At 41.1% G+C, this 22,348-nt stretch overlaps 2 protein-coding genes across 5 annotated transcripts in view; both read right to left on the reverse strand.

Annotated features, from left to right (window-relative positions):
- nadka (NAD kinase a) overlaps positions 1-12,221 on the reverse strand; it is a 13,576-nt gene extending 1,355 nt beyond the window's left edge. Inside the window, exons 1-10 of one of the 4 annotated variants that reach the window (XM_068597421.1) lie at positions 12,139-12,221; positions 11,300-11,479; positions 8,593-8,676; positions 3,449-3,578; positions 3,160-3,268; positions 2,480-2,565; positions 2,271-2,373; positions 1,995-2,137; positions 1,516-1,615; positions 92-249 (exon numbers count right to left, since the gene is read on the reverse strand). In XM_068597421.1, the coding sequence (XP_068453522.1) occupies positions 92-249; positions 1,516-1,615; positions 1,995-2,137; positions 2,271-2,373; positions 2,480-2,565; positions 3,160-3,268; positions 3,449-3,578; positions 8,593-8,676; positions 11,300-11,479; positions 12,139-12,221 (1,176 nt within the window). The other 3 variants (XM_068597418.1, XM_068597420.1, XM_068597419.1) reach the window with 3 other exon arrangements.
- A 1,367-nt stretch (positions 12,222-13,588) lies between these two features.
- The window catches only part of LOC137800029 (guanine nucleotide-binding protein G(I)/G(S)/G(T) subunit beta-1), a 33,862-nt gene continuing 25,102 nt past the window's right edge, over positions 13,589-22,348 (reverse strand). The window contains exons 5-11 of the mRNA XM_068597015.1: positions 20,815-20,878; positions 20,287-20,449; positions 19,131-19,197; positions 17,970-18,171; positions 17,184-17,400; positions 16,113-16,228; positions 13,589-15,667 (exon numbers count right to left, since the gene is read on the reverse strand). Of these exons, the coding sequence (XP_068453116.1) occupies positions 16,122-16,228; positions 17,184-17,400; positions 17,970-18,171; positions 19,131-19,197; positions 20,287-20,449; positions 20,815-20,878 (820 nt within the window). The 3' untranslated portion in view covers positions 13,589-15,667; positions 16,113-16,121. The remainder of the gene's footprint in view (positions 15,668-16,112; positions 16,229-17,183; positions 17,401-17,969; positions 18,172-19,130; positions 19,198-20,286; positions 20,450-20,814; positions 20,879-22,348) is intronic.

The following is a 22,348-nucleotide window of genomic DNA, read 5'->3' on the forward strand; positions in this document are numbered from 1 at the left end:
GTAGTAGCACTCACAGGACATGCACATATTTACCATATAGGGTAAGACCAGTGCAAACCCGTTTCTAAACAAACTCAAACAGTGCTTTTACCTTGAGTTCCACCCCAGCGGGCACCACGATGGGTCTGAAGGAGAGCGAGTGTGGGCAGATGGGGGTGATCATGATGGCTGGGACGTTGGGATGAATCATGGAAGCTCCCGCTGCCACCGCGTAGGCTGTACTACCCGTGGGGGTAGACACAATCACACCTGAGGGGGACACGCGGAGGGTTAAAGGACAATAACGCATCTGGGGGACAAATGATGTGTCTCGGTAGGGTGACGGCCTCAAGTGTGACGAGGAAATGTTTGGATCTTTTAGACTCCGTTCAGGTTTCCCCTCGCAGCCAACAAACATTTTGAAAGCTCCTCAAAGTCGTAATTTTTTCCCGCCCAGCCAGAGATGAATGTTGGATGTGTATGGACAAGCAAAAACCTGCCACACAGAACCCCCACAAAAGAGCGTCTCGTGGATGTGCGGGGACTCAAATCAAGCTTACTTTTCTCCTTAAGCCATTTAATGAGTAACTTCCCTGTGAGGGAGCAAGTCATCCCTCACAGTAAAATCATAATCTTCACTCATGTCAAGTAAATTAATTATGTCGCAAAAGCGAATGACTGCAGATGTAAAATAGAAACACACCTATTGGCCTGCATCCTAATCTCACACAAACTCCAGACTGATTCGGACTGCAACCAACGCTCTATTCATGATAAGAGATCATACACAGAAATCGGAACCAAAAAACATTTGGTATTTTGCTTTATAAATGATTTAAACTATAGATTGAATATTCAAAGTATGCTCAATGGCCTACACTTAAACCCATACTCGTTTTAGCACTAATTTAGACAAATGTATGCATCAACATTCCAACAGGAAGTGAACAGTTGTAAAAACATATACAGCGTGCGACAAACTTAAGGCACAAAGGTTTTTCGAACAATAGCAATACTACCACAGGAGATAACTATACTTCTACACCACATTCCTAAAAAGTAGAGCATGTATTATTGTTGCTGGCTACATGTTGTAATGTATCATTGAGGTTCCTTTACATTTTTTTTTATCAGAACATGGCATTCGGTCTTTAACTCACACGGTGGAAACATTTGCATATTTAGTTACAAGTTATATACAAAATGAACCCACTATGTGAATGTGTTCCATGCAGTAAGATACATGAACCTCCTGCAATCTGCAGTTTGTCTGCGCAAGCCAAAGAAACTCAAATACATGCAAGAGTCACATTCAAATGCAACTAGAGCTTCCTGGAATAAAACAGTTTGCTAGCTGGCAGGTGACAGACTACCTATAAGGAGACTACCACTCAGCTGTGAAAGTGTGAACGCTTGCAGCCAAGCAAAGCACAGATTTATGGACTCTAAACTCGCAAAATGGTGGCAGGGCGGCGCAAACTAGACGGACCCGGTGGAAGTGTTTCCGTTTTCCAGACAGATTATCAGCCCACTCACCGTCTCCCTGCACTGTGGTAATGAGGTGTCCATCCAGGAAGAGGTCGACATTGGAGAGATACGAGGAGGGTCCTCTGTCCACCACCACCTCGTTCAGTACCTGAAAAGGCACACGCATCATGTGTTCACCACTTTGTCATGAAATCCTGCGGTGAGCCGTCGTGATGTCACCAACAACTCGCTACACTCTGCACTAGACAAGACACCGGGCCTCATCAAGGGATTTGAATCAGTAAACAAACCTGTCAATCAGTATTAACCATGTACCTGCAGTCAGAGCTACATTCTTGTTGTGGAGCTGATGACAGTGTTTATTTTTGTGCTTCTTTAACAACATGTTGTGAACGGCCCCAAAAGCCTCATGGTGAAGTCAAGTGAGTCATCATATTTCAACCACATGGCTTAGCTGGTTTGTCGTGTTTACGGTGCGTACTGACAGCCCATTGGCTGTTACCGCAGTAACTGGGTGCAGATATTACCTGATACTGCACGGCTTTCCGACTGCTTTCAACGTCCCCATTAGTCAGGATGATGCAGTTCTCATCAACTCTGGCCTTCTTCTCGCAGCTCTCTTTAAGCACCCGGACTTTCAAGCGACTTCGCAGGACGATGGCAGCATTACCTACACACACACACACAACATATACATATATGAAGTGTCTTTTGAATATGAAAACCAGAGCACAACACATTTACAAACAGGAACAAGAGCTGTTCATGCTATAGAACCATCGAGGTTAGAGAACATTCCCTACCTTCAATAATTTGAGTGACCTGAGACTGGTAGGTGTCAAACTTGAAAGGTGTCAGAAATCCCAGGGAGCCCAGGTGAAAGGCCATAACTGGTGGAACGCTCTCCTACAAAAACAAAAGCGAAGAGACGACTGTTGTGTCACACCATTGAATGTAAAAACACACAAAGGCCATTTGTGAAAAGGTGAAGTGGGAACACTCGACTGGATACCTGGAAGAGCGAAGACGCATAAAGCAAAGTTCCATCCCCACCGAGACAGATGATGAAGTCTACGCGGTTGGAGATGTCATCAAGATCTGAGGAATATAAAGACAATAAACCTTTTAATAATGTAAAGGTTCATCCAAGTATATTCAGTGTGTTGCTTACCTTAAAGATGTATGTTAAAGACCAGCAACTGATTAACTTTATATAAAAGCAACAAGTGCTTTTCATGTTTTCAGTTCAGTTTTTCTTACTCAGAAGTCCAGTCTGTGTAGGCTTGAACAAGTGCACTGAACATCTTGTGATGTGTGTGAAGTTTTCTCCTTTGAAAGAAAAGTGAAGACCCAGAAGTGATGCTGACTTAAAAGTGTTCTGCCATAGTGGGGTCAGGAGCTTTGCGCATGTGCGACTGCACAGAGGCTGCAGGTTGCCTTTGAGTGATTTCTTTTTAGGTGAAGCGGCTCGCGGCTCTTTACAGCACCGATGCTTTTTGAGAACACATGCTACATAACAATACGTGCTGTCATGTCAGTCAATGACGATACGGAAGCGGGCACGCGCGCGCACCTACATAAATTGCCTTTGTAAAAAAGTAAAACCAGTGCCGCTGTAATGCGTTTATAGCGTGCATCTTATTTATTTACACAATTTACACACACGGCTTTAGGAGAACATGGTTTTCATACCGTCTCTGAAAGTGCAGAATTTCTTCGTAATGGCCCCAAAGTTTTCATCGTCTGAAATGGCTGGGTCCTCCAGGACTTTCTTCTCCACATAAACAATCAAGTCTTTCACCTACAACAACAACAAACATACACACACACACACACACAAGCACACGATTAGCAACTGACTTTTGAGAGAAAGACAGCATGTTGATTCCTCGGCAACTTCAAACCCATGAACCCGGCAATTTAGGCTTATTGTTGAAGGCCGTCCCGTCATATTAAGCATTGTCTGTGAATGCGTTCATACCTCGGTGAGGAACATGCAGAGCTCCTTGAAAGGCTGAAGCAGACTGGCGTCTCGTATCTTCTTGATGACAAGGACACTTTTGGGTGGCTTGTTCCACGTCAACCTCTGGCTGGCGGGGTCTTGAATGTGCCTGAATGAACACACAAAACATTTTACCTCAGGAGGGAACACAGACTCGAGCCCGACTCAACAGGCCCTTGACAGAGGATCACCTCCCGATGTAAAGAGGCGTTAACGATCCGAAGCCTCCCACTGTTTCTCATAATCACAACCGATTAGTGCCAATTAGAGTGACCAGCTTAAAGTCCACTCTGCAGACATGAAAGGCTGACCCTTGTGTGTCGTCTGCGTGTGTCGTCTGCGTGGCCGGCCCCTTCCCACTGATCTCAGCCCATCGCAGCGAGTCTGCGGTATTTTTGGTGGAATGCAACATGGTTTGAAAACGAAAACACAGTGAAATGGGCAAGTTTTAAGGATTAAAAAAACCACAGGGCATTCGGAGCTGGCGAGCAAAGAGCCACGAGTTGTGAGGACGAAACCAGAGAAAACAACCACATAAAAAATGATTAAACTAACAGGAGGCATGGAAAATCGGAACTCCCTAGGGTTAAAAAAAATTAATTAATTAAAACCGTAGGGGACATTTTAGAAATATTTAAGCTGTGAACAGCCATTGGATCCTCATCTAGGATTTAACAATACTTTGGTAAATCACAAACTCTGTAAATACTAAACTTTGGTGTAGTTAAATCCTAGATAACCGCTCTCATTAGTTCAGTGGTTGTCAAATTGTGGGGTGTGACCCTCTAGAGGGTCGCGGAGGTATTACAGGTGGGGCACGGGGGGAGATGCAGGTTCTTAAAAAATAATACGATTTTTTTTTTTAAGAATCCTTTTTTTAATCCCACAGAAGGGGAATTATTCTCTGCATTGTACCCATCCTTAGTAATTAAGGAGAAGTATGCTGCTGTGAAGCTCTGGGGCTTTAGTCTCTTGCTCAAGGACACTTACTCTTTTTTTGCCAAATATGAGGTTTTTTTGCATACATATAACTTTATTGGCATTGTTTTAACAAAGTGATTGCATATGTTATTAGTTTTTGTCAGATCGAGCATGCTGGTTTACTTGAAAGGGATTTCAATTTTCTTTAATCTACTAATTAAAAAAGCACAGATGGAGGAGTCTCAAAAAGTTGGACCATTTTGTTCTAATGTTGTTGGGGCGGTGGGGCCCAAACTATTCCTGAAGGAAAACATAAACATTCAGCTTTAGTTCCACTCCACACTTGTTTCCCCGGGTCATGAAATACTTCCATGCAATTTGAGAACCAATTTGCAAAGTCAATGCTGCATTCATGATTGGTCAGTTTTACTGGGAATACCAGCCGACACCCTTACATTTGCCTTGTGATTTACTGCACGGGTTGCTTTTTTTGTCGTCATTTGGCTCTGATGTCATTACTCGGCTGAACAGGTTTCAGCAGCATGTCAAGGGCTACCGAACATGAGGCAACACACTTACTACTGTAAATATTAAAAAGCTCAGACCGCATTCAGTCACTGTGTCAAATACCTGTGGCATTAAGACTTCAAAAGAAAAAGTACCACAGGTGAAAACAGACGTACAAATACAATATATAACTTCCTAATCTAAGTGAGGCTGATTAAACCAGTCACGGATAGGAACAAAAGGAAAGCTGTGCTTTCCAACACAAATACAATGATACAAAGAAAATACTTCATTAGCATTTGAGGCGGTGTCGAGCTGGAGCTGTGATCTATTCAGCACAGTTTCTCCTCTGTCCACCTCAAAGCATCCACACCCTGACCTTCCTCTTTCATTAAAACAAAACAAAAAAACACAATAAATAACCCCTTTCTGTTCAAACCACAGAGCCATGCTGTTGTAACACAGCCGGCCTGTGATAACGAACACAAATCGGCAATTTGTAAGTGTTACAACTACTGCATTATCGCTCATATTGCATATCAGCCTCCCAAAAAATAAAAAAGAAGCCATATCAGCACCACCCTAGGAATTCAAGTTGAATATAAAATAGTCCTTTCTTCATCCAACCCAAAGCTTTAAAACAGCCTTTTGCTTGGTCTAACCCACCGAAGCATGACATAAATTTGACGCCGCCGTCGGCTCGCAACGGGTAAGCTCTCTGATCAACACATTCTCTCTGTTGAGAAAGGTGAAAAAAAAGCTCTCACCATTTCCACACTTTGTTCTCGCCGGGGTTCCCAGGAGTGTCCTGCGGTACGCACTGGTTGAACTTCATGGCTGTACACATGTAACAAAGATGCTGCTTCTGGGCTTGGTTTCAGCTGGAGAACGGGACTCTGTCCTGGTGGCCCGCGCTGGCAGAACAGCTCATTTCTACCTCGAACAACTTCCTCGATTGCGACACATAGTAGAGCGAAGGCGAAGAGAGCAGGCGGAGAGTAGCTAGCAAGCCCTCGGGCTGGATCCACCGTGGCTATATTTGTCCCAATGAGGACTAAACACTAAACCTTCCTGGTGCATTCTGCTGCTGAATTAAGGCTCTCACTCATCTTAACATTGACTTTATCTCAGCTCAACCCACTCGGCTGTGCTGCACACGCCCATTCCAGGGGAAGACTCTCCTTATAGGACGGGCAGGACTTACTGACACACCATAAAGCTGTTCCTGAAACTAGTTTGTACACTGTAATGGGTCTATTATTCTTCTTCGCTATTTTAAGAATTACTTAATCACTTAAATGATTCTAAATGACACAGGATGATAGATGCTGCATATAAAAAAACCTGTGTAAGATAAGTGTAGAAGAAGAAAAAAATCTTGATCTCCTCTAGTTAAATATAGGATACAATGTCAAAACGTCACCCTAAAGTAGCAATAAGTGGCCTTATTAAGCCAGGAAAAGTCCGCTTAATGTTTTATGACCCATTTCCAAGAAAAGACAATGGTGCCTGACGACTTGCAGGAAGGGGAAGTGCGAGGTGAAATATATCAGTAGGCGGTGTGATTATGCAATAGATGTGGTATTTGTGTACAGTCTGTTTGTTTATAACCCCAGTTACACATTTCATGTCTACATCTTTCATGACGATATCACTGTCACAATGAGACAGACAGACATATTAACACCTATTCCCAGGAAACCTACACAAGCCACACACCAATGCAGAACAGAGTTAACTGGCAAAGAGGCTAACGAAACGACTGGTTTTGCTACTTTTAACCCGTCTAGCAGCTTTGAAAAAGCTAATCCTTCAATTACTGCTGCCGAAAACAAACAGTGCAGGGAGCGACTTATGTGACCGAGGGAGTCGAAAGGACGACAGTGTGATGAGGCTTCGACGGGTACAGAGTCTATCCTGACTCAGTAGGTAGATTTATGAAAGTTTTAGACATTATGAGCAACACCTGCGGCCTATAACGTAATCCAAGCGTGATAGCTCTGCAACAACTTGTGTTTAAAGTTATATGTTTATACTTAGGGTTATATTCACGTGTATTGAAACCCCAGTCCTTCAAAACCTCAACTGGCCCACCACACAGCAAAGAATACATTTTAAGATACTGCTCATTAATATTTATTAATTAGTAATCTGTTTATAACCTCTGATGCTAGTTAAGTATACGTTTGTTTTGTTTCTTACCGTTATGTCATCTTTTGTTTACATTGTTATTGCTTCTATTCTTTTTCTATTATCATGTAAAGGGAATTTGAGTACCTTTTAAAACCTTGAAAAAAAAATAAATTTGAGTACCTTATAAAATGCATTATTACTAAACGTATGAAAAATTAAACCAATAAAAAATCCCAAATCTAAAAATGTTATTCATTAAACATTAAAACATTATTAAAAAAAATAAATGATTGAGTTAAGAAATTATGTGAAACATGAAATCAGATTCTTGGCTCTTGCTGGAATGACTACGATGAGTGTCGTCCTGCTGTGCTGCCAACCATGCGCTCCCCGTTCGATCACACAGTGCATGAAACCGATGTGTTGGGAGTCGGGCCAAAATAAGGCAACACATGTCACGGTCACCTTTACCCGCAACATGAGGATGCCCCGCGCGAGCGAGCTCCTCTTTAATATTAGCGTGTCCTTTTCATGGTGTACGTCGCAAGCTGACGAACACCGTTCAAATCCACAGAACCCAAAAGTCAACTCAATGAACTCAATGGTGCTGAGTTCAGGGAAAATGTCAAAACAATAAACAAGTTTGATGCATTCGTTCTGTCATTAAGCACGTACTCGGCTTTCAATATTTCTAGCCGATCAGGAACGCGTATGCAACGGTGACATACGACTCGAAATGTTTGTAGGTTTGCTAACAATGAAGTGACATAAGAGGATATTAGGACATTGAAGTGCAAGACTGAGCTTATAAGGTTACATGACGCACACGTCTTTTCCACTTTAAGACAAAAGCAAACACAAAGTAAGTACTTAGCAAACTGTTTGCTAATGTGGTTCGCTAGTGTCCGCGGCGTCATGGTAAGTTCCGTCATGGCTGCCACTGTGAGGTCAGGTAATGTTTAAATGTCGACCCCATTCAAGTTAAAACTGAATCTTCTGTGTCGGTCCTGTAAAAGTTTAATGAGGAGAAGAAGACGATCGGTTTTCAAGCAAACTACACCAGTCACCGATTAGGAACGGCTCCGATGTTCAATGCTTTTGTTTTTTGAAACCAAAAGCATGTTTAGTACTTCACATTTAGTTGACTTTAAATTGGGAGGAAGCTAGTCGTTGCAGCGACATGAAAAGATGGTCAACCATTACTAGACTTTTTCTTTCTTTTTTTTTTTTTTTAGTGTTGGAATATTAAAGATCTTGCCAAATTATTTAAGTAAAACATGTGTATTTATCTAGTATGGGGAAAGTTTAGTTTTGGTTAAACCTTTTCCCCAATAAAGTAATCGCTATCTGGAAAGAAACGTGTATCAACAACAACAGTGTTACAACTGACAAAGCGACAGAGTCTTGCCTCACAAGACCTTAAAGCAACAACAGGTGGCTTTCAAAGCATTTGGTACAACACAGACTAAATTGACAACGTTGTACACTTACTCTTAACTTAAAAAACAAACTAGTACAAATACTCCTTGTGATGCAGAAACCAATGGCTCTGTCAGACTTACATAACTGTGTGTGGATTCTGCAGCATGCATGCCTTTGGGCCGAATGTGGTCACAGGGCTTGGTCCATGAAGCGACTGGGGCCTCCTAAAAGAGAGGACAAATGCAACATTCAGGTTTAAGACACAGCGTGTATGCAGATATCTGTACAATTTGTTCAAGAAAAAAATAAACACAATGACTTAAAAGTGCACACCGTTTTCAAACAGGAAGAAAGAAGAAGAATTGCATTAAGTTTGTTTCCATTGTGATGTTTTATGAAGTGCTGAATCCCAAAATTTCGAGGAAAGTGTAAGCTGAACTGTCGAGCAGCACGTGTTGCTGATTAACGTCTCAAAAATTCCTGTATTTCTGAATCCCTTTTTATGCTATAAGATTGACAACTTTCATTTCCCTGTTTAAAAGAAAAAAAAGAGAAGTGAAGGCCCATGAACATTAAACGCAAAGCCGGCCGCAAATGTGTTACTTGAGCAGCTGATTGAGAGCATTTGAGCTGATCATTTCTGCTTAAGTGTCTAAAACCACAATCAAGGAAATACACAGTCAACATTACAAATAGGGAGATTCAATGGTTGAATTATGTCTACCTGAGCATTGTCTAAATCTTAATATTTCCTTTCATCTCATGATAATGACAGATAACATCTCTCTTAATTGATTTATAGCGAAAGATCTCCCACAGCAGGGTTTTTGACAGCTCAAGGAAAGTTATGATGCAGTTGTCGCTTCCATCCAGTCAACACAATTTACGCAAAAATGGGGGGTTTACATGGTGCAAGCGTAGAGAGATTGTGTTCGAGCGAGAGACGTATATAGCGAGGGACGGTGGAAAATGTAAAAAATCTGTTTAAACAACACGATTGTATTGGGGGGTAAAAGGTCAGTGACACAGAGCCGTAACGAAGCACTACAAGAAGACTCCCTCCGACGGCAAAAGCCTTCGCGCTTTGCTATGTTGCTCAGCCAACAAATCCGCTTAGCATTCAGCTCCCCCACCCATCTGCTGTTTACTCGCTCTTTAAGCTGCGTTCACCAATATTTTTTAAATCGACACTGAATTAAATGAGTATGTGCAATGAGACAGGTGTCGTTGCTCTACACAGTTGTTAGCCTTTTGTTTTGCAATGAGTCACATGCTCTCTCTGTGTGTGTGTGTGTGTGTGTGTGTGTGTGTGTGTGTGTGTGTGAGCTTTTTCTTTTTTTGGAGTCCTCCCGCCCATTAGAGGATAACATGTTGCTAATGCAGCTCCCATGAAACAGCTTCAACATATTCACATGTTTCCTGTAAAAACTGTAACAAGGTGGAGAGAGAGAAGTGTTTCCCAACTGATATTTAAAATAAAATGGGTATTACTTTTGTCCCAGAGGGGTATTCCAGTCAATTAGTGCTTTTATCGCCGAATAATCTGAAAATCACTTTACAATTGATGCTTAGTCAATAAAACATTGATGGTGGGGAAAAAAGAACTCAAGAGTTCAGGATGACGTCGACATTTCTTTTTATTTTTAACAGTGTGAAAAAAAAAAAAAATGTAGTTAGAAAAGGCAGTCATGTGGTCCTGTCATATAACTGGTTAGCATCATGCTCCTGTTGAGACCAAATACCATCCTGATAAAATCAATGTTTCGGGGGGGGTTTTCTTCTTCTTTTGGGTGATAATCAAAGACAATCGGAGAGAAAGAGGCTTGTGATCCGCTTGTCTTATTAATCTCTGACTTTTAACCAAAATTTGATTCAGAATCCTTCGCACCTAGCAGCCAAGATGACCAACTTCCCCTCATGTTTGATATTCATGAGTCACTGTTTAAGCAACTTCCTATTATAAAACCTAAACAGACAACAAAGGCGTATATGTGGGAGCGCATTTCGACAACTTGGGGCAAGTGTGTACCTCTGAAGGATAGGTCACGTCCTGGGAAAGTCCTGAGTGGTATTTTAAGGACATATAGCTAGATATAGCCCAATGCCATTCAACTTTTCCTTCTAAGAAATATCATCACTATTGACAAAACATTAACACGTCTGCAGGTTGAGCAACGCAAATCAAGTCTCTACTTCAAATATGGTTGCTCACACAGTTTAAAGCAACAGCAGCTGCTTGTTCATATGGATTGCACAGCAGTCAATTAGTCAGGTTATTATGTTGTTGCAACGTGCACTTCGCATTTGAAATATGTATGCATCCGACCAGCCAAACCCCAGCATGTCTTTTCAGGTGCAACCAAGTTTGTGCTCACGTTTTGAATTGTTGCTCACTCCAAGTGAAAGTGTGCAAAACTGAGACACAAATGCCAAAATGTAAATGCATCAAATCCAGGCATGGTTGCTTTAAAAGATTAGTTCATACAGGGCCAGCGATCCCAATAGTGGAAACCAGTCCAAGCTGGCATGAAGCATGAAAAGAAGACTATAAGATAGGCAATAAATGGAGACTTTATTAAAACTGGTTCCTAGAAGTAAATAACACGAGAGCTAGAACAGTCTGGTAAGTTTAGAACATGACACAACTTTATTGTAATGCAGGCAGCCTTTACAAACTAACAAAAAACAACCCGTGCCATATTACAATGTCCAAAAACAAATACGATATCTAGTTTCACCACCATACGCATCGATCCCTAGCTCCAAAAGTCATCTAAATAAATTATGTCTCGTGGTGTTGGGTTTGTGTCCGTATGTATGTGTGTATGTGTGTGTGTACTACAATACCTGTAGTCGCACGAGCTGCCAGCCGAGGAGGTGCTCAGGCTTCGGGTCTTCTTGCTGCGTCGAGCTAGGCTGCGTCCGGCGACATCCCCTCCTCCATCACAGGTAGAGCAGCAGTACGGGGCAGCATCCACGCGCACCTCCTCTCCACAGTCCATCTCAGACAGCCAGCCTGCGAGTAAACTGACAGACAGGGAGCGTCAAATCACTTCCGGTCACTTCAAATTCGGTCAACGCGAAATAAAGTTATGACCCAATGCATTATTATTATTTTTTTTAGACCGGAGAAACTCTAAAGTCATGAAAGTCAAGTGGTACCACAATAGTGGAGTTTATGAAGTCAGGTGAGTAAATAAAAGGTGTTCGCGAGATCCGTTACGCGAGGTTACCGTTTGGTCCGCAACACCTCAGCTAGCCTAACCTAGCTGTTACTTTGCGACACGCAGGTGAATAACTAGTTGAATAACTAGCAGTCCCGTTGTCACTTAGCTATCTGACGGCGACCGTTAGCCTACCAAGTTATCAATCCCCCTCAAATGTTAAACGGCTGAGCAGCGCCGGCTCCAACGAGACCTCCACGGCAACGCGCGCGGCGTTAAGCGGATAAATGGTGACGGACCAGATGGCAGAGGATCCACAGTGAGCTAAGTGGAGCTAGTAAGCGAGCTAAGCTAATAGCTGGGCACGCGCAACACACAGAGCAATATCATTCACGTCTATTGTCAACAACAATACCTTTCACCCACAGTGGGAAGACACAACTGTTTTGGAGCGCGACAAGTGATCCGTTGGATCAAAGCCTCGCCGTTATTTCATGAGGCAACACTGTTCCGACGCCTTACTTTGCGAGAGAGCTGTCAACAGTCAGCTCATGGCTTCCTGGTACGGACTGACCAATCACGGGCGCTCTCCTCGCTGACGTCATGTTGGACGATATCTCCGGACTGACCGGCAGGTCATGGAGGATCAGGATATGTAACTTTCTGATTGTATCAGAGGGAAAATACATACCTAACCTATATAATTACATTATGACAAAGACATATAATTTTTAACCGGCTTAAGTAGTGAGCTTGTAAAGCTCTTTAATTCATTATATTGTTTGTTCAACAGCCATCGTGTTATAAAGATAATTTATATTATTACTATTGTATAATATATACCAAATATACGTTCCTCTTGTGTTTTCATGTATTCATATGCTCCATTGTTACTTTATAATGCTCCATTTAAAATGAAGGAAGGATAATTGAGTCCCTTTTCATATAAAGTGGCAACAGTACATTTTTAGTTTGTCTGTATAGTGATTTCATCTGGAGAATGATTTAATTGGACTGATTGTTTCCCTGCTGTTCATGGCCAGAATTACCTCGCTTAGGGGGCCCTTTGGCCCCAGGGAGCCTGACTAGGGGACATCGTCGTCCACTTTGTTCGTTTGGTAATCCCTCTTTGCTATTTGTCAGACGTTGGGCCCTTGTCTCACAGGCAGTTATGTGTCCATATAGTAAAGAAGTTATCATCTAACCTGTTAACCACAGTGCGACAGCGCCACTGTCTGGCTCATTGCACACAAATCATGGTCGTTTATTTTATTCATGGACCAACCTCTGAAATAGTGCTTTTTAAATTTAACAGAGCAATATAATACATTAATTTATCCTTCCAGACATTACATATGAGACCTCATGTGAAATATGATTAGTATTATTCATTAAAGAAAACGACATGACTGTGTCACTAGACATGCACAGTATACTGCATTATGACCTTTTAAATTAACATTATCCATCAGCCATTCATTAATGCTTATGTCACATAGGCATACATACTGTATTCTTCACTGTGCAGACTCAAGTTCAGGGGTGCTCATTTAAATTATCACATAATTTGTATTCTCCAATTCTAACATAGGGTTGGGGTTAACCCAGAGTATTTGCAAAAGATCTCTGAAGTTGTGCTCAGCACTGCAAGCTTACGGGATGTATCTTTTCTCTTCATGCATCCATTCACAAGTTGATGGTTGTAGTCTGCCGTTCCATTTTCTATCCTCACAATAGCTTCACATACTAACAGGAATACAAGGTGTCCCTTTATACTGGAGTGTAAATGCTGGTGAAAACATGGTTACCAGGCTAGCTGTGAGCAAATGACTGGACAGAGAATCCAGGTTGATTCAACCGTGGATAAGAAATTGTTTATTTGACTTGAACATAATTACAGGGGAAACCAAACAGTCTGCAACATTCTAGCTTCAGTGGTAACCGCTCTAAGTAAATCACACAACACAAGAGATCATCTCAAACTGCTTTTTATTACATCTTAAATAACAGTACATTTTAATATAGTTTCTATCTTGCATCCAGCTTTCGGTTGTACACTGACTGACTTTAAAATTAAATACAAAAGGTGAAAAGGGAAGATTGGGGGTGCAGAGCTCTACAGTTATTTGATGGAGAAAGAGAGAAAAGGAAAGGGAATTTAATTAATTTTTAATATTTTTTATTTCATTTTATTTTTTGCCAACTCCAGGCCTAACGCACAATTACAGCACATTTTTTTGTACAGAATGTCGCAGAGAAAAAACAGAATGGAAAAAAAATGTTACTACTGCTAAAGAAAGAGCGTCTCTGTTTACAAGGAGAAGGGAACAGAAAATTCTGCCATTCAGATGCTGCAAGATTTTTTTTTTTCATTTTTTATTAAAGGACAGAAAAAAACCTGTTATAAAATGTTTTTCTTTGTAAGTGGAATTTTGTTTGCTACAGAAGGAATGAAAATTCATTTGTTCCATTTGAGATTGTGTATGTTTAGGTGAATGAATGTACGTATGCATGTGTGTACAATTTAAACATTTACGTTACTTCTTAAATTTGTGGAATCCCTCCCAAGTATGGACCAAGTAACTGTTTATGTTGCAGGGTTCGCTCCTCAAGTGCATAGCTTTGACATTTTAGTTGAATCATGTATGCACGGAGTAGCCAAAAACAAAAGAGAAGGAGAAAAAAAAGAAAAAGAAAAATATAAATACCATTGTATTGATATATTCAACAGGTTATTTTCTTAAAGAAAAACATCAAAGGACTTAATTCCATATGCACCTTTTTAAGCAATTCTACAGCATGCGATTCTAAGAGATAACCCACCCATGGCAGACAACCAAAATCTTTTTTTTTCATTTTTAACTTAAAAAGTTTCAATATCATTATTTTCAAACATTGATTTATACAACATGTCATTCACAGAGTAGTAACTGCATTTCGAAGCACGGAATGGGCACCTCTGTTAAAAGAGAAACGTCCGGATTGCAACCGGGCTAAAGTGGAGGTACTCCCTACCCGACCAAATCACATCGCCGGTCCCAACCACGGGCAACAGAAACCGGGGAAACAAAACTAAATCAAAGAAGGAGGGGAAAAAAATGAATAAAAAAGAGGGGCGGGGTGGATTATGATCCGATGGGTTAATCTTCATTTAATTATTCTACACTGTTGCCAGACAAAAAAGGTGTAAGAATGGTTAAAATGGTTTTGTTGTGTTTTTTTGTCATTGTTTTTCGTTTTGAAAACGAGCATTCATCATCATAGCATGTGCTTGGTTAGTTAACTTTTTTTCCTTTAGACATTATTCTATATATGCAAAGTTTAATTTTTGTGCAAACAAAGATTTGTGGACTACACTGAAAAAAAAAAAAGAAACAGTAAAAGTATCATGGGACTAAATATACAGAAGGGCCAGAACTGGCTTGATGACTCCCGGTTGAAGCTCAATTCTCTCATTTTGTTCTCCAGTGGGATAAAGCTGGATTTAAAATGACGTGATCTGGAGGTTCTTCTAGTTTTCAGCTTAAAAACAATCTCTAAAATGTGTAAAGACAAGGAAATAAAACAAAGCTTTGATCCTCATTTTAAACATGAACTGACAGTTCACTGATCTACTTCTCTTTAACAAAAAAATAAACATTGCCAAAAAAGCTAGTAAGAGTTAGATCACCGTCATGTAATAACCTTCACTCAGACCTGTGTATAATGAGGACGCAGGACATGTTTGCTTGGAGGTGGCTTACTACAATACCAGACCATGGTCATGGGAGGAATGCACAATGTTGCCCTCCACTAAATTCCTCAAACTTTTTCTTTAATATTTTTTTAGCTGAATGAGTGACAGACATTTGTGCTCTTTCAAATGAGAAGGGGAGGTGAGGAGAGAGAGAGGGAAAGATAGAGAGAGAGAGAGAGAATTTTTGCCCTTGATAGATTTTTGGGGTGTTTGGAGTCAGTATCATGGTGTTTTTGAAAAGATTGGATATGCAATAAAATTGAACATTGTGATGTTGGAATGGTCTTCCACTCAACTTTGGAGTCCAGATGCCATCTGAAAACAAACAAAGAACAATTATGTTGTTAAATAAGTCATTGGCTGCCGTACAGTAAAAATCATTGAATCCCTGGGTTTGATTAGTGATTATAAATATTCACAAACTGCTAACTTAACTATATTTTACTCGTGTTTGTGCTAATGTGCAACGTCAAACAACATATCACAAGATAATCTCTGAAGCTCTGCAAGCAAGAGAAGACGGACAGAAAGAAAGTGTCACTGCACGGCAAAATACATCCAACAGGATGAAAAATAGCTGATGTGATATTATGTTTGGTTTTCTCCTGGTTTTACATGTTGCACCTTCATTCTCAACCTCCAGATGGCAGTCTATAGAAACTCTGGCTAAGGTTGTATGTAGCTGATGCCATTAGTAAACCATTACATCTGTTATACTCACATACATGAGTCACTGAACATTCCTGAGGTCTGCATTTACCTTCAGACTCTAGTTCCAGATCTTGAGGAAGCTGTCCCAGGACCCTGTTGCCACTGCCATGCCGTCATCGGTCACACCCAAGCAGCTCACCCGGTTATCATGACCAGCCAGGACACCTGCGGAGACACCAGAGGCTAATGAATACCACTCGCCAGGATGGACGTGGATAAACAAACTTATTGGACATCAGCCAGTAAGTGACAAAACAGTGAAGGAGGGCATTCGTTGTCGTGACACGCGGTGTGTTTTGTTGTTTGGTTCACACCACAAAGAGAAGCCAATATTCCTGATTAGACTTATTAAAGGCTAACACTGACCCAATATGCTGGTAATCACTATTCCACCCACCGAAGGATGACATATGTGTATATTTGAAATAGCCTGCTTAGATGGGGGCATCGTCTGATCCGTGACCCACTATACAGTCAATAGCTGTAAAGTATTCATGCATCCACAGGGGCTCCTGACTGCTGGAGACAGATTATATATATATATATATATATATATATATATATATATATATATATATATATATATATATATATATATATATATATATATATATATATATATATAGAGAGAGAGAGAGAGAGAGAGAGAGAGAGAGAGCGAGAGCGGGAGCGAGAGAGAGAGAGAGAGAGAGAGAGAGATCTATCTCTCTATCCATCTATCCATCTCTATATCTATCTATATCTATATATATACACACACATTCTTGTAACATGTCTTTAGTCTTCCCAGACAAGCCCACACTTCTTGTACTTTCACTTCTGTCCATGTTTGCTGCTAAATTGAAACGTAAGCTTTACTTTAAAAAAACAGAGAGAGCCTGTGGTGGTTCTGAGCAACAGCTGGGACAGATATGGTATATTTCTTCCCACACCTCTTCTCCACATTTTTGACTAGGGTTGACACCAAACTGACATTTACTGCTGGTTTTTCAGACGGCCTATGGGGCCACCACTTTAATGGAGCAGACCTGGCAATATCGACTCATATTTTTAAAATCACTTGAAATGATCAGCACAACAGAAAAATCATGCTCTACTCTTTTGTCTTGCGGTGGCTTACCGGCACGGTCGGCCTTCAAAGTGTCCCAGACGTTGCAGTTAAAATCGTCGTAGCCAGCCAGCAGTAGGCGGCCACTCTTGGAGAATGCCACGGAGGTGATACCACAGATGATGTTGTCATGCGAGTAAACCATCAACTCTTGGTCGGCACGCAGGTCAAACAGCCGGCAGGTAGCGTCGTCTGAACCCGTGGCAAATGCATTGCCATTGGGGAAGAACTGCAACAAAGGTCAAGGGAGATGTTTCAATGTTGGTACTTTTGTGCAAACATCCTTTACTTCTGAGCGATGGATAAAAATTATTCCAAAGACTACATTTAGCTGTTATCCTGGGGTTGTCCAACAGTAACTTGCCACACCCTTTTCTGTGATTCAGCTTCCTAAAAAGCATATAGCATAGTCCCTCTAGTCATCTCTGATCGACCAAATTGATGGATTACTATTTCTGTAATAGGGGAATTAAGAAATTCTGGAGATTCTTTTGGACATACATTTTGCAGCAGGAAGTTATCACAATGTATAACTTAGGACTTGTTCTCAGCTATGTAGGAAAGACTATTACCACTGCTTGGAAAGGAACACATTCAAATGCAGTGGTATTGTAATGGTCAGCATCCACAGCATCTTGATGTGCAATTTACTTAGAAAATGTGCGACTTTAATTGAACTTGCCCTTAAGAACCTGAGGTTTTCTCTGATAAATCCGACATGCATAAATAAGATTTGAGACTTAACACCCTTGTATGATGCGTATACATGTCAAAGATAGTTTGCGCGTGCAGCCTTACGCAGATAGCATTGATGTCCGACTCGTGGCCAGTGAAGGTCTGTCGGCACATTCCTTCTCTGATGTCCCAGAGCTTGGCCGAGGCATCGCAGGCTCCAGACACAAACAGCCTGGTGTCGGGCGCCAGAGAGAGACTCATGACATCACCGGTGTGACCAGCAAATGTAGTCGTCTGCTGACCAGTCTCAATGTCCCACAGAGCACTGCAAGAAATCAGAAAGAACCGTCAAATTAAGGTACTGGTATGGTCAAGACTATTCTTATTGGTTCCTTTTTATTACACAATAATTCATTTACTTGTGCGTTTCTTTGTTTCAAGAACAGCAAAAGTAATGCTGACAACAGCAAATTCACAATATAAAATCAATACTATCTCATTGGAAACAAATCTAAAATGAAAATAAAGCAGCTTTAGTTTTAGCTTGTTTGTAGCAATTTGCTATTAGCCGAGCTTGCACACTGTGCTTCTATAAGGCATTGCAGCGGTGGATAATAAACTGCTGACAAAGCAGATTGAAATATTGCATTTTCTACTTGTGTATCAATCCACCTGTACAAAAAGCCTAATAATTGGTAATGAGCCTAGTTGTCGTCAACTCAAGTAATCTTCGGTGGCCTGCTCTGCTGCCCATCACGCCATGTGTGCGTTTGTTTTTGTCCTTGTGCACTAGGAGCTCATTACCGACACAGAGCAGCGTATAGGCTGCAGCGTGATCATAAATTACACCGAGAGGTTGAAAAGTAGAGATAAAAAAAACGTCAAAGTTGATCAATATCACAGTCTTTAATAATTTAGCAGGGTTAGGGTTGACCTTTGTTTTATAACAGTTTCCAGTAATCATGCCAAGTCAAAATTACAGCTGCAATATACAAAACATCTGGAGTACTGACATTTTCAAACATTCTAGAAGCAAACCGATCGAAGTGACACTGGGAGCTGTGTGACGTCTGTGTAGCACAGACAGACCCAGCACTGGATGCTTACGGTCAACTTGGCTTCAAGCTCAGCAGTATATATATATTTTGTATTGACTGATACTCAATATCAATCTGGGAAACTTGACATCTAGAATGTTTCCGTATATAGAGTTGACGAGGCTGGAGGGTAAGGAACATCTCACAATATAACAAACAAATACAACTGCCCCGCAATAGAACTCACCAGGTGGTGTCTCCAGAGCTGGTGACGATCTGGTTGTCATCCAGGAAGCGACAGCAGGACAGGTAACCTAACGGTAATCAAACACACAGATTGAAGCACTCATTCATGACAGACTGTCTTTTTTTTTATAGCAGTAACAATTAGAGGCTTCCCTTCTTTACTGTCTGCACAGAGGAAGAAGCTATATTCCAAATTACTATCACACCCTGAGAGAGTTAAATGTGCACTGGTATGGGATGTGAAGGAAATTAATTGACTAATTCACGTCCAGAAACAGAAAGAAACTGAGAAAAAGCTGTAGGGTATCTCCTGGTTCATGACTTTCTTCCACAATTCATCCTTTCCTCGCTAGCAGAGTGTGCATACCCCTCCCGATAGCAAGAACTAAAATGCTGACACACTTCCTGCATCATGTGACACTGATCAGATGAATGCTCCTTGCCCAAGAGTTTAACACTTTCATTAGTTTGAGCTGGGATACGGCTCGACCAACTCCTGTTTTTAATGGAGAAAGACATGTGACAGGCATCTCTGATCTGAAAATATGTACATGAGGTTAAAACTATCAGACATTAATAACTGAATGGTTTTGGTTCATGTGTTTTATCTTATCACATAATTAAGAGACTAATTCAAACTGCTGGAAAGCAAACTTTTCCAGTGCTGTTTAAGTGCTCCGTCATGACGACGACAACATTATATATATATATATATATATATATATATATATATATATATATATATATATATATATATATATATATATATATATATATATTTATTTATTTTTATTTTTTTTTTAAATGTGCAAACCGGCTGGGTGAACGTGCTGTTGAGTGTTGCCTATCCATGTTTTGCATTTTCCAGTTACTTCTCAGTAACATTTGGGAAAGCCCTTGAGGATCCTAACAGTAGATCTAACATTTATTCAATACAACCCAAAATACAAGTACATATAAGCAGAGACTACTGGTTGCTTATGGAAAGTCAGTATTTCTGAAGGTTCCAAATGTTACTGTACTGATTGATCCGACCTTTAGAACACTCTGGGATTGATGGGTGAATGGGTTAATGTTATTGGATTGATGGGTGAATGGGTTAATGTTATTGGATTGATGGGTGAATGGGTTAATGTTAGTGGATGTGTCCAGCCCACCTGTGTGTCCGGCCAGCTCGCGGCTGACGCGCACATTTCCCTCACGGGTCTTCAGGTTGTAGATGGAGCAGATGTTGTCCAGGCCTCCACAGGCAACGTAGTTCCCAGAAGGGGCATAGGCGCACGTCATCACCCAGGAGGAGCGCAACGGGATGGCGTGGACCTGTAAGACAGGAGGAAGATTTAATATTAGATTGCATGCAGTGACAGATGGGGTGGATGGGTGCGCGGGGAAAGAGAGAGAGCGCGAGAGAGAGCGCGAGAGAGAGCGAGACGTGACAAGGTTGGGCCACAATATTAACTTAACCTTTCAAGGGCACAATGCCTACTATAAATAGCATTACTTGGCACCCTCGAACACTCACGAATTATTTTATAATGAACGGGGCATTCTTTGTCAACCTAAATTAAACTGCCAGTGAAGGGGTAGTAATAGGTTTTGCTGACTTAAGCTTTGATTACCAGATAAAGACAATGAATAACTGCTTTGAGATCGTTACAGTTCTTTGAAAATGTGGCGTTTCTTACCTTGTTTGTGGTGTAACTGTCCCAAATAATGAGTTTGCCATCCTGGGAGGCGCTGACCAAAAGCCTGATGGAAATAAAGACAGTTTAAACTGAACAATTCAAAATGACCAGTCCATTTCCAATAGGCAGTTCTTTAGCTCCAAAGTGGCAGCTTGCATCCAATTTTGTGATCAATATGTTCATAAATTAGTTATATATTGCTCCTCAGTTCCTGTCCTCTGTCCTTCAGTAATGCAAATAACAGTGATTGATGCACACAAAATGTGAGGGTATAGCTATTAATGTATGAACATTTTGAATAATGTTGTTGTGCAGACTACACTTTCTTCAAAACAGATTAAGACAACTGCAAAAGCTACATCAGTGAATGAGTAAAATTCGGACTGACTAATGGGCATGCACCACACTGCATGGAGTTTAAGCAGGTAATGAATATAAAAGCTTTTAATCCAGCACCTGTACACCAGATAAATATGTCACGGCATTATTTTTAAAGCTGCTGCTGCATCAACAACACAGTATTCCACAGAATGCACAGTGCTAATCCTAAAATGGACCGCCACAGAGAGCTGCGGCATACTAGCTCAGTTCTGTGTAATTTTAATATATGATTGAGTACTTTCAAGATCACCGATTTACTTTCAATGTTTTATGGGCCTTAAAAACCCAACTTCCAGAGTCTGTGTGGTAAGCACAGTCATTCTAAAAAGGGAACCGTTACAAACCCTGCTTTGCAGTCTAGAGACAGCTCTTAGGTACTTCTGTGACTGTGCTCTGCTCCCAACCAGAGTAACCACAGTGAGAGTCCCAATACACATAGGACATGGAAGAGGAGTGAACACACCAAGGCCTGATGGGACTTTGCAAATCTTAACTACCAGGACATGTGCACACTCCCGCTGATAATAAGCCAGGGACAGAATGGTCTGTGCTGGGAATGTTAGCCTGATAGAAAATGAAGTGTCAACTTCTGAGCTTTAAAATTAACAGATTCAACGCAAATAAACGAAGGGGATGTCAAAAGCAGGAACATTTATTAACTTTAAAAAGGCTCCTTTTTAACTTTAGGTGCAATGCCAGCGAAAAAGTACGGCTACATCCACACTAATGTGTTTTAAAACTACGTCCACACACACATGTACACTGGGCATGGGCGTGACGGTGTAAACAGGAAGCTGTATTTTCTACACATTGCAGTTGGTTTAAGTTGCAGAAAATACTGCAGAGGAGGAACAGCAATGGACAAAAAGACCAGAGATTTCTTTGCTGAGACGAGGTCCAACTTCTGCTCAGTCATGTGATCGGGACTTGACAAATCGGGGAAGGACATGTTGTGAGTGCCAAGACCCAATCAAGTAGGGAACATGGGCGTCTACGTCATCGTTTCCAAACTTCTCAGTTTATGATTGTCCACACTGGGACGAAAGCAGAAAGTTTTCAAATAGAGATAAGCGTTTTTAAATGGAAACTTAGTAGTGTGGACATGGTCTCAGAGTGTGTGTGCGTGTGTTTGTGTGTTGGGCACTGAATCATT

The sequence above is a fragment of the Clinocottus analis genome, unplaced genomic scaffold, assembly GCF_023055335.1.
Source record: "Clinocottus analis isolate CAN_PGR_092001 unplaced genomic scaffold, fCliAna1.0.p SCAF_4, whole genome shotgun sequence".
Taxonomy (NCBI): Eukaryota; Metazoa; Chordata; class Actinopteri; order Perciformes; family Cottidae; genus Clinocottus; species Clinocottus analis.